Consider the following 12,595-nt stretch of genomic DNA (forward strand, 5'->3'; position numbering starts at 1 on the left):
AATTTTATGGTGTATAGGAAATAAAGATATAAATATTCAGTGAAATTTTCATGTATCTACAGTTATGAGTTTTTGAATTATAACAAAATAACGAAATAGCTACATGAGTACATGACAAATCAAGTGAATATACAATGTTGTAAAAATACGAACTTCAAACGCTCATGAAAATTTAATTTGACTTTCTTGTAGACATTTTCGGTCGAAAATTGTGACTGGATTTTCAATATTTTTTAAATGTCACTCTAACAATATATTAAGAGCTTTGTATTAAATATTCAAGCTATTTACCAAATAAATAAAATTTTATTGACATTCATAGAAAAAAAACTAAAATTGGAAATTGAAAATGTCTGTTAAGAGTTCAAAACAAATCGATATTTTTTGATAATTTTATCTTGTATAGAAAATCCTAATCGTATCTACGGTCATTTGTTTTAGAATTATACCAAAAACCAAAATTTTTCCGTAATATTTCTTTTCTTTTTCCCTGCGCTTTCGAAAACTATTAGGAACTTTTTACTTTTGCTAAATCTAAGCATTTTTGCGGTCCTAACTGGTGATGACTGTCAATAAATTTATCATTCGGCTCAGAATCTAATATTTAAATTAAAATATTTAGTTTTTAACTGTAAATACATTAATATGAATTTATAATTTAATATTCGAGATGATTATGAATTATGATGAAGAATGTTTTTCTATTCTAATTTTATATTTCACTTGTATACAAATACTCCATAAAAATTAAATAATATAACTAAAATATAAATAAATTATAGATATATAATATTGTAGTATTAAAAGTTCCCAATATGGTCGAATTATACATGAGGTAAATAAAATAACACTTATTGAAATTGTGTTTCAAGATTTAAATTAACAATTTTTAAATATGAACAACAACGATATTCGAATAAACTTTAAAATACATGTTTTAAATTCACAGAATATTTATTATTTAATATTAAATTAAATAATATTTATGTTGTGTTTATATATGACCATAATGATATAGGTCAATAAGCCATTTGTAAGAATTCAGCCCGTCAGCCTAAACGGTATAGCCAGTATGCATAATTTTTGTGATAATAAATGATATTATGTAAATACAAATGAATGATTTTAATGATAAAAATAATTTAAATAAGTTTTTTTCAACTTTCAATAAAACTTTTTCCATATAGAGCTTACTGTCGTATTAAAAAATATGTTCATTTTATTCATTCAAAAACTATAAAAATAATTTGAAAACGCATACAACAAATAAACCAACTAACAATGTTCAGTATAGATATCTGTTAAGCCGCAGATACTTATCAATATTATTGTCAACTAAATATTCCGTAAGACAGTTTTAATAGTTAATTAAAATAGTATACATTTCGTGCAGTTAAACAATGGTATTTTTACGTTTAAAAAGCAAACTATATTATAATATGTAAGAACTGGATTTTTTAAATTTCAACGAGAAAAATGTATAAATAAAAATATATACTTGCATAATTTGTATAAATAAAAATCTTTAAGATGTTACACACAGTGTTAAAAACAAAGAAAACACAAAAGAATTTCAAAAGAAAATTAAATTTTCGTTTCTCGAGAATTCCATTGTTTTATTTTATTATTATTATTATTTTCTATAGAACTAATGCGCTTTCGATATCTATTTACGATGTAAACAATAATATCCAGTATTTACAATACTGGCATGTAAAAAATGTGTAGTGCGAATGAAGCTGAACAAATTGATATTTCAAACCGTATAATTCATATATTCCGTAATCTTAACATTGTTTTATTTTATTTTTTTTTTTTTAATAGACGTTTACGTACCAAAGTTACAGTTATTATAGCTGTTACAAATAAAACTGTTTAAAAGTTTAAATTACCCTGGTTAGAAAAAATAGCCGTGTAAGGAAAAAAAAACTTTTTCAATCGTTAAAAATATTGTCTACAACATAAGTTCTAATATTTTTTCGGTGTTGGTTTTTATTTTTTTTTTTTAAATCTTTTTAAAGATGGAACAAATAATACAGTGCTTACACACGCAGATATGTATATAAAGGCTATGCCATTCATATTCGGTTTAGCGTTTTAAAAGAATGAATAATTATATATATATGTTCCCTTAAACAGTACGAAGCAACAACCCCTGGATAATGGCTTGTAAAATGTTAATTACTCGGTACACCCGATTACGTTACGTTATTGTTAACTTTCATAATGTTATGCACTCAGACGCTTTTAAAATGAATTCGAATGACTTTGAAGGCAATTTTTTGTCAAAATCACTACTACATAGTTACAGCGGTGTGCCATTATAATAACGCGATTAACATAAACGTGGGCGGAATACAACTTTACGTCTAAGGATATATATAATCTGTAAAAAATATGTTTTTTTTCATTCGTGACTGACTACATAATAATATACATGTATATAAAAGACAATAATAGATTTTATAATATCAATTAAAAATGTAGCTATCAATATTAAAACTGTCTGATGTATTAAAATTCGTAAACAGACTCCATTTTCGTCAAAACCGACCATGTAAAATACATTTTTTTAATGAATTAATAATAAATGTTTTTTTTTATTTAAATTGGATTAAGCCAATATAGGTACATCATACACGGGGTGATCCATTTAACATAAGATATTCATTAAACACGTTTTTAAAAATATTTCTTTTACATCCATCATATTCGATATTAAACCAACATTTTTTACTATTTTCAAGTATTGTAGGTACTCTTTTGAAAATCAACACACATTTTTAATTTTATATTTCGAAGCAGAATATTATTCGAAGAATTTAAATCTATAAAAATCAAATTTCGGACAAATAGTCTATTAGTTATAAGTAAGTATAACTAAGTATTTAAAGTTGAATGGTTGAATTTATGAGCTGAATAGTGAATCAACATTTCAGGGGGACCTCTGTACCACATTCACTCCGCTCATAGCTCACCTATAGGCTATAGACTGTCCTGTATTGCTAAGTTAGCTTAATTTTAAAATCCCTAGCTTCCACTCCCGAGCAACTTACCCGTTTTTCATTCCTCTTTGGACCACAAATTACTCTCGTAATAAGCCGATGTTCAGAATGATGCTCATTGCTAATGAGGACCCGTCTTTTTATTTTTCGTAATCGTAACAATGTCCTTATGTTAATTTAATTTATATGTATTTTCCTGTTATTATTATAATGTACTTATTTTTCTCTACTTTGGGCCTCGGCTTATTTTGTAATAAAAATAATATACTTTAAATACTTACTTAAAACTCATAAACTAATCGTCCAAAATTCGCTTTGTATATGCATTGAAGTACTACAAAAAATATTCTGCTTCAGAATTGTGAATTAAAAATGCGTGTTTTCATTGAAAAAGTAAATATTAAAAAAAATTATAACAATAAAAATAGTAATTTCTTTTTGTTAGAAACATTTGTTTTCTTAACGACTTAAAACTATGTAAAATAAATATTTTTAAAAACGTTAATAGTTTTTGAAATAATGTGTTGTACGAATATCCTGGTATAATAAGTAATAACACATAATAAAAGTACCAATAATATATTTGAATCGCAATGTTTTTTAGAATCAATATTGCCGGGTTGTTGCGTTTGTTTAGGGCACTGCAATAGATTAGTTGTGCTCGACTTAGCCGGGTACGACTAATTTATTCAAACGTTAAAAATATTTTAAATATCCTTATCTACATAATTAAAAACTGCGACTGCGTGGATAAAATACAAAGGGCTTACTCACTTCTTGTGTCTTGATATGTGTCGGCGACAAGTTTAACGAACGGATTGGCCGTGTATCCGTGCAAATAATGTGTGTTCCACGTCTTTTTGGCCATGATCTCTATACCAGATTTGGAAAACACTTCTGATATGGTAGACGCGATCTTACCAAAATGAGTATCGTCTGCGTTCGAATAAAAAAACGTCACCTGTTCAAATACATCAATCATTCAATACATTAAACGATTGTAATAGTAAGACTATATATACATTCGATTAATATAATATTATAATATCATTCACATCGCGGTGATTCAAGGCATAAATGAATAACCAACGAATAAATAATAATTATGTCTGATGTGACGATATAATATTGTTGGAGGATATATTTCGAAATAATATCAACCCAACACTTACGCAAGAAATATTATGAAACAAACGAAAAGAATAACATCATAGATTAATTTGTCTGAACAATATTTGAACGCAGTATAATATTATAATATACGAAAGACGAGACTATATACACATTCAATGTATATTGCATTGAGCACGAGAAAGAACGAAAAGAAAAATTCTCATAGTTAATGTATGAATAAATAATATAATAATAATATTGCATAACTAGCTGCCCAGTTAATTATTTCAGCTGCAACTAGATAAGTAAAATCTTTAAACTAGAGTAACACTGGCATTCGGTAATTTTAAAAACTAAAAACTATAATACACTTTTTATAACGTCGTAAATTAATATTTAATATACATAGAACATAAGTATCTATTTGAAGTTGTTATTATAATATTATATAGAGTTTAAATGACGAACGGTTTAGAATATCAAACAGGTTCAAAAATTGAAATACGAGTCTGTCATTAGAATGGGTAACCTGTTTTCGTAATTGAAAAACTTGTAATATAATGATTAACAGAAAAAATCACTTGTTCAGATTCACTCATTAAAACTCATTTATGTTACATAACATTTTTTGCCTACTTAAAGTATTTTATTATAAATTATTTTTAAAAAAAATTCTGAATTTTTCATGTAGCGCTATCGATCGAAATATCGAATAAATATTTAAAATATATAGTAGGTACCACTCCACTATGATTAAATATTATGATGACGTATGACATGAAAATTGTTTAATTATATAATTCATTTAAATTATTTCTGTTATTTTAAAAATGCAACGGAAACAGTGACATTCACGATAAACACATTGGCCATTTCTATCAAAATCTATACCATTATTGTGGGTAAACCCAACTTCAGTCAGAATGGCTCGTTTTTTTTAAATGGAGTGATTTATCATTGGGCATTGCATTCAAATTTAAAATAATAATAGAATACTGGCTATTTTATTTTTATATTTTTGTTAAAATATGTTGGCATTATACTGAGTATGGTTTTCGCGATATATATTATGTAAATAATATGTTACCATAAATTTAGTTCATCTCTAATTTATATTCATTTTTTGTTCATTTATCATGAAGGACCTTTATGTATTAACGTATTCTGTTGAGCTACAAAAAGAAATTATTACATTATTATTGTTCATATAAAATTTACATTTTTTGTTGATTCATCTATTTACTACGCGTTAAAATTACTATTTTAATGATCCATTTAATCTACCTATATTAGAATGCGTTATTCAATAAATTATACTGTACAATTAGTCTGGATTTAGTATATTTTATGCACTAAAATAATATTTTCTATAAATAACAACCATTGATATATATATATATATTATATATATATTGATATATTACTCTATAAAGTATATATATATAATATTATATACATTCTTGTCGTTCTCTATAACCCCTTCTAACATTATTGAAACGCAGATAAAAATGTTTTCTTCACAGCTATTATAATATGTTCTTTCATTGCAATGGTACGTATGTGATTTAGTTTTAGCCCGCTGCACGCGATTTAAATGTATTACGCAGTATAAATATAAACATTAAATACCACCTTAAGCTTTCAACAATTTCTACTATATATGACACATGAAACATTGCGTGTTGGTAGTAATGTAAAATCTTGAGTATTATAATATACGATTTGAAATGATTCACATGTTTGCAATAATACCAAAGAAAATTTTGCTTAATAATTACATAAATTCGTAAATAAAGTTAAACCAACAACTTTGAATGAAACTATATTCACTTTAACGGATTTTAACAAACACGCATTCAAATCGGCAATCTTATCAAAAAGTATGCACAATATTATGTATTTAAAATTTCAATTTGATTTGACAAAAATGAAAATAAAAACCTATACAATTATTTACCTAATGCTACAGGTTGGATGACTTTTAAACATAACACGGTTTAGTACTCAGAGTTTGGATTCATCAAAAAAAAAATCATTGTCATAATACCGTCTGGCATATTACAATTTAAAATATAGGTATAGGAATACAAATTATAATTGTCATAGGACATTGAGAAAGGTCCACGAAAACCATACAATACTATGCGAGACCAAAAACCGTAAGGAAACAGTCGCACAATGCAGCGGTTATAACAATAATATAATTATGTGCTTTTAATTAAAATGTTCTATCTCGCGACAATAATATAGAATATAATACAGTAGTTGTATTCTCTAAGCCATCCAAAACGAAAAGAAACTCCATCTAACCCCGGCTACTGGCTAGTTCGCATTTAATTTATGATTTATCGCACGTCTTAACGCCTATAGTAGTGTATAATATTATATAGTAAAATACTATATAATATATATATATATATATATATATAAACAATAAACGAGTGTGTACGTATTTACGGTGTCCTTATGTATATATTTTCCCCTTTTCGTGGTCGGTTCGAGCAAACCGCAACGTGGCATATTGCAACACCAGTGTTATACTTCAATATACATGTACAGAGTGATACTTTTATCACAAAACATTCTATATTCCTTATAACTTAAACTATAACCCCAACCTAAACTCTCTGCAAAATTGCTATTTTACGACAGGTTAGGGCTAAGCAATGGCAGAAAACACAAATGAGAATATGTTAAAAATACTGTAAATATTCTTTAATACAGAGCCACGTATATATATATTCTATACTATATATAATAAGTGAAAGACGAAATCTGCTTAGGTCAGCTTAAAGAATATTGAGCGTCTTGCGATGATAAAACAATCACCCTGTATACATACGAGTGTAGCATAATAATGTATAGTAGAAACACGGTGCGGGGGTGGGGGAATAGCAATAACCACGAACCAAGATCGGACGTGACGTCGTCGTGGCGGAATGTAAGGGAGAAATAAGTGAAAAGTGAAAATAAAGGAAAATTCGGAAAATACGTCTTGAACCCAGAACGGTGAGAGGGAACGTCGACAGGACCGCCCAGCTTACGGTTACCGAATGGTTTTCCCGTTGATTTGTGTGTATGTGTGTAGTTGGTGTGATGGGAGTGGTGGTCGACTCACCTGAGTCCAGTTGAAAGCTTTCAAGACCGCGGCCACGGATTTGGATATCTGAGTGTCCGGCGGACGTGTGCGGGCGAACGTCGGAAACAGCGTTTTATCCGACGTGTCCGAGTCCATGCAGAACTGTAACATTTATTAATAAGATACAAGATAAAATTGATAAACCGATATAGATTATATTATTATATAGTAATAGTATGGACTTCAAACGTATAGGTAATATTAACAATAGGCAAGTTATATTGACTTTAAAATATATCAGTTGAATACTTGAGTCAAACGTAACTGTACGTAGGTAGTTATTTATTGCACCGAACACAGTCCTTTTAAGTTTTGGTCTTAAGCCGCATGCGTATGCATAAAAAAATGCAACAGGTCTTGCTGGAGCCTATAAAACGGGAGAGGGAGTTCAATATAAAAATTACTGATTGCATCTTACTCCAGCTTGCATAGTTGCATAATTTACCTATGATCTCGAGGGAAAAATGGCATAGATCGTTTGTGTGACTTTGGATAAGTATATATTTTACTCATGCAACAGTACCACAGAGGGTACCTACAATATCAACCCTGTGTGGTGCGTACTACCTAATAATAATGTGTTTCCGGTAAGAAACTCTAAATACGAAGATTTATTGGCATTCCTCTGCCTTTGAGGTTATAAATACATCATATTATAGGTGTATTATGCCAGTATTTAATAACTTTCATTATTGTTAATGTTTTTGAAAAACCAGTCAATAGCTTTATTTTTCTGAATAATTAAAGTTTGTTTTCACACCAGTACAAAATACTAATAATGATTATTATACCAAATTATATATTTTATATACAAATAATAAAAAATAAATTCTCCTAATATGGAAGCCTGATAATTTTGTGTATCAATAGCGCAGAAACAGATTTATACCAAAATGTTACTTCAAGGAGTGAAATCAGATGTACATTTTAATTTGTAACTGAAAATTTGTGCCCATAAAATTATAATTATTTATATGATATTATGTGCACTTTTCAATGAAAATTTAATCTAAGCGTATTTATTTAACGTACCTTAATCACCAAAAAGCTTACAGAATAAACCCCGGTGAGGCCGTAGTGAATTTATTTGCATTTTAATGTTTACGGTTTATTTAGCAGTTTAACCTAAGTAAATTAAATTTAAAAATAATTATTTACGCGTCATAGTTTGTTTAATTATTGTAACAACTTTATATATAGTGTATCTCGGGTGAACATTTTCGATCTTTACGGTTCAATGGATTAAATTGAAAACAAATTAAGGCTTTCACAGTGTACGCTTAAAAAAATGTAATAAAACCTACCTACGCCAGAGGATTCAAGTTGCATTAGTTCATTTTTAAATTTATCTAGTTTTTCAATGGAGAGGAGCAATTTGTTTTTCGTATAAATGAAAAGGAGGGTTAAACCGAGTCAAATAAAAAAAAAAGATAAATTGAAAAATGGTATAGTCACAATTTACAAACGTCTGTTTCATTCATCCGCTTTTTTCACCACTATCTTTTTGCTTGGCCAGTTAAAGTTAAAGAAAAATGAGTTCCATTTTATTATTGTTTCATTTTGTGCATAATGCAATTGAACAAAAAATGTACTAGCTAAAATCTTCTTACTGTCTTTTTCTCCGTACCATTTATAAAAATATAATATAGATAATAGCGAACATTAAAAACACTCACTACTTCATAACCGCACGTACTACATATTATTATTAAAGCCATCACGGCTCGTTCAAACTGGTTTTGTTTCAGAAGCTCCGTTTAGTTTATATTTTAATTGTTCAATAAAAATCACAAAGTTGTGACTTATTGAGGTTTGTAGTTGATAGGTATTATCATATATGGTCGGCATAAGAATATGTTTAATAATATAGACAAACATTTATTATCTACCATTAAAAATAACTTATACCTTAAACAATTCACTAATCGTCCCCGTTCGAGCTATGGTAATTTTGATAAATAAATCAAATGATATTTTTCCACATTATGTAAACGATAGTATCGAAGAGAGTGCATTTTAAATTTATTAGTTTTCAGAACATTCTTTAGTAAATAATTTATACCAGTGACAGAGGCGGAACGTTTTTCTCCAATTTTAGAAAGTGTACTATTTGTTTTTAAGTTATTAGCATTATAGTCTTGCACTGATAGAAATGAATGTGATGGTTCCTAACTAGTGTTTCGACAAAATCCTGTTATAATTACAACAGCTACAGTACACTTTAATACTTTATAGTTTTATACATTAAACAAATATTCAAGCTATACAACTAAGTACCACGGTAAATAACATTAATTATCGTCAAGTCAAATAGAGCCAAATTTCTCGAATTCTTGAACGATAAAAAAACGACAAACGGAAATTGCTCTAGTAAAAATATGTAGGTACATACCTAGGCGGTTACTAATTATTTTTATTTCATTTCGATAATTAAAAAAAAAATTTGAAATATTTATATAAACGTGCTATAGTGTTGTTGCAGTGATATGAATTCACGGATTTATAAAAAAAAAAATATTTTCGACGGAAAATATGCCTGCCTGCCTATACCTACCTGCATACTGTGAAATCAGTTCGAAACATGATAATTATTATTTTAACACTATACGAGCAGCGCTGTACGAATTTTAACATAATATATTATTATTAACTGGACAACTAAGAACTATATAATATAGCCATATAGGTAGGTATACTAATAAAAAATAAATGAATTGTCTACGGTCGTTGTTCTCTTGGTTCCGTACGCACACGCCACACACGCACACCCATATCACAAAAGCGTATCACGTCCGTCTGACTTTTTTTTCACAAACGGATTCAGTTACATTGCCGATTTCTATATAATGTCTGGGCTAATGATTATTTATTAGTCATGTAAACTGTTCCCCGGGGCGACACATATTTACTGAATCTCGTTAGCTGAACGGTTTAATTTGTGCAATGACAGTTGAATACATTACACGAAACCCATTTAACTACCTTCGTTTCCAATTCACGTAAGTACACATATACTCAACGATATCACGTTATCGCGAACACGCTACCGTTACAGATTAATAATAACCATCACCGTTGGAAGCATTGTTTTTATTTATATTTTATATTATAAGTCGTCGTCATCGCCATCGACGCTTTGCACAGAGATCGAAAATATTACCGATTGAACGTTTTTTCTTTTACTGTTTTTTTTTTTTGCACCATTATACGTATTTCTATACCAATAAACCAAAAGCCATTTTATTTCGATCAAGAAAAATGTTTTCTGGTTCTAATCATTTTCGAGTAGGTTTTCCAGTACATTTCACTCTGTCGCTCGGAGAAAAGCCACTAAAGAAAATCTGTTATTTCAACGCAGTTGCCAAAAAAATAAATCACGATAAACTCTTGTACTCTTGGTTTAGGTAAGTATCAAAATAAATACAACACATCCCATCAACAAATTCAAATCAACCATTAGCCGTCCATCGCAATAACTATATGATATAAATATATTATAACGAAAACACTTTTGATTCCGGCAAGCACATTATCTATATTCTATACATATTATAATATACCTAATATTATTTTTCGCGTGAATATTCATCGGTCGAAAAATTTACCTTTAGAAATAAAATAATAAACATTCTCATAAATATACAGATTATGAGCGATCAAGAGAGTAAAAAACATAATTTATTAGTAAAACAGACGTCAACGATACGTTTTCATAGATCCAATAAAAATTGTATGCGCTCCTCATATTGTTATTCTATCCCGGTAGATTAAGTTTTCGGATCGGAACAACTTGCAAGTGGAAACGGATTTAACTATAATCATGGACAGAGTTTAAGCACTCCAACAGACATTCAATACATTTTGAGTTTAAACATTCAATAACTAAAATAATAATACATGATTTGTACGCGTCTCACAAAACTTATTCGTATCTGGCTGCACATGCCTATGGTTCGTTAGTCGAAACAACCTGTGGATTCGATTTACTTGTGTTTTGTATTTTTTTTTTTTTTTGCTTTGATTAAGCTAAACGAAATCTTACATAATGTGCCGATACGTCTTGTTTACATTCAGGTGTAAAAAAAATATGAGAGAAATAATTTGTAATTCAACTATTGAAATAACTTTTGATGTGTACCTATATCAAATATATAGATACCTATGTATAATCAATATTTGTAATTACTTTTTTTTTTATTATAAGTAGGTATACCTACTTATTAAACATCGTATAGTAAAAAATAAAAAAAATTATAAAAGTATCATTACGCAGCTGATTACGTTTGTCCGTTATTTCCGTTACACTCCGTATATCATAATATAATCAATAATATTAACACGCACCTATATCTATACACACTAGTAAACGAGAACTATTTAATATACGGACGGCGTGTTCCGTTCTCCCGGAATCGTACAGCAGAGTCAGCCCTTGTTATTGTTTGTACATTTTTATAATATCGGCTAAATTTACATCGAAACAACCGGGGACGTTAAATGTTTGTTCGTATATAGTTAGCGAGAAATCGTGCGGATAAGCGACCGAGGTATATACGATAGATTAACCGCTCCGATAAACAGCATTCGCGCGTCCGTTTGCGGTGTAACCACGCGACCATTTCAGCCTCGGAAGATACACGACGATACACCCCAGTAGATAATATATATATCTATATGTATATATGTATTATATGTATTATACAGCTGCTGGAGTAAATATTTTTCCAATTCAATAAAACACGCGATGGGTTATTGGCCGATAAAATCAATGTACACCCAAATTTAGCAACACTCCCTTATTTATGTACTCCTCGTAACACAGCGTATATTAGATTTATTGGTCTTTGAACTGCACATCCTCTAAATTATTATCAGCGTGCTTCGCAGTTCGTACGCACATATGTATTTATTTACTCTAGAATAAGAGAGACTCGCAAAAATAAATCGCGCAATATACTCGTATTGTGTGAGCAGCGCGAGTATTACGATAATAGGAAAAGATGATAATATCTTATAACCTCCCAATTTCGCATACGACGTGTGGGTTGATTAAAGATTATATTATAAAAGCCATCATAATATAAGAACACGAAATCCGTTCGACTCACTCACTTGGTGGGTCTCGGTGTTCCTTACGCTTCGAGCGTTTATCAATACTATAATATTATTATATTAATATTAATTATCAATACGTGTATTATAATAATAACTACACAATTAAAAAAATTTAAAACAAGTGGCGAGAAACGAGAGAATAGTTGATATTTCTCGAGCAAACCGCGCGTGACGCGTAAATTGCTCAGAGAATACAAATGACTTGGAAAGAATAAACCCAATT

The 12,595-nt window shown here is 29.1% G+C and overlaps 1 protein-coding gene across 3 annotated transcripts in view; it reads right to left on the reverse strand.

The window, feature by feature from the left end:
* LOC132944134 (guanylate cyclase 32E-like) overlaps positions 1 to 12,595 on the reverse strand; it is an 82,671-nt gene that overhangs the window by 44,130 nt on the left and 25,946 nt on the right. For all 3 annotated transcript variants that reach the window (XM_061013318.1, XM_061013316.1, XM_061013317.1), the window contains 2 exons: positions 7,237 to 7,359; positions 3,780 to 3,966 (listed from right to left, as the gene is read on the reverse strand). In XM_061013318.1, the coding sequence (XP_060869301.1) occupies positions 3,780 to 3,966; positions 7,237 to 7,353 (304 nt within the window). In that variant the 5' untranslated portion in view covers positions 7,354 to 7,359. The remainder of the gene's footprint in view (positions 1 to 3,779; positions 3,967 to 7,236; positions 7,360 to 12,595) is intronic.

Source organism: Metopolophium dirhodum, chromosome 5 (assembly GCF_019925205.1).
Source record: "Metopolophium dirhodum isolate CAU chromosome 5, ASM1992520v1, whole genome shotgun sequence".
NCBI classification, from domain to species: Eukaryota; Metazoa; Arthropoda; class Insecta; order Hemiptera; family Aphididae; genus Metopolophium; species Metopolophium dirhodum.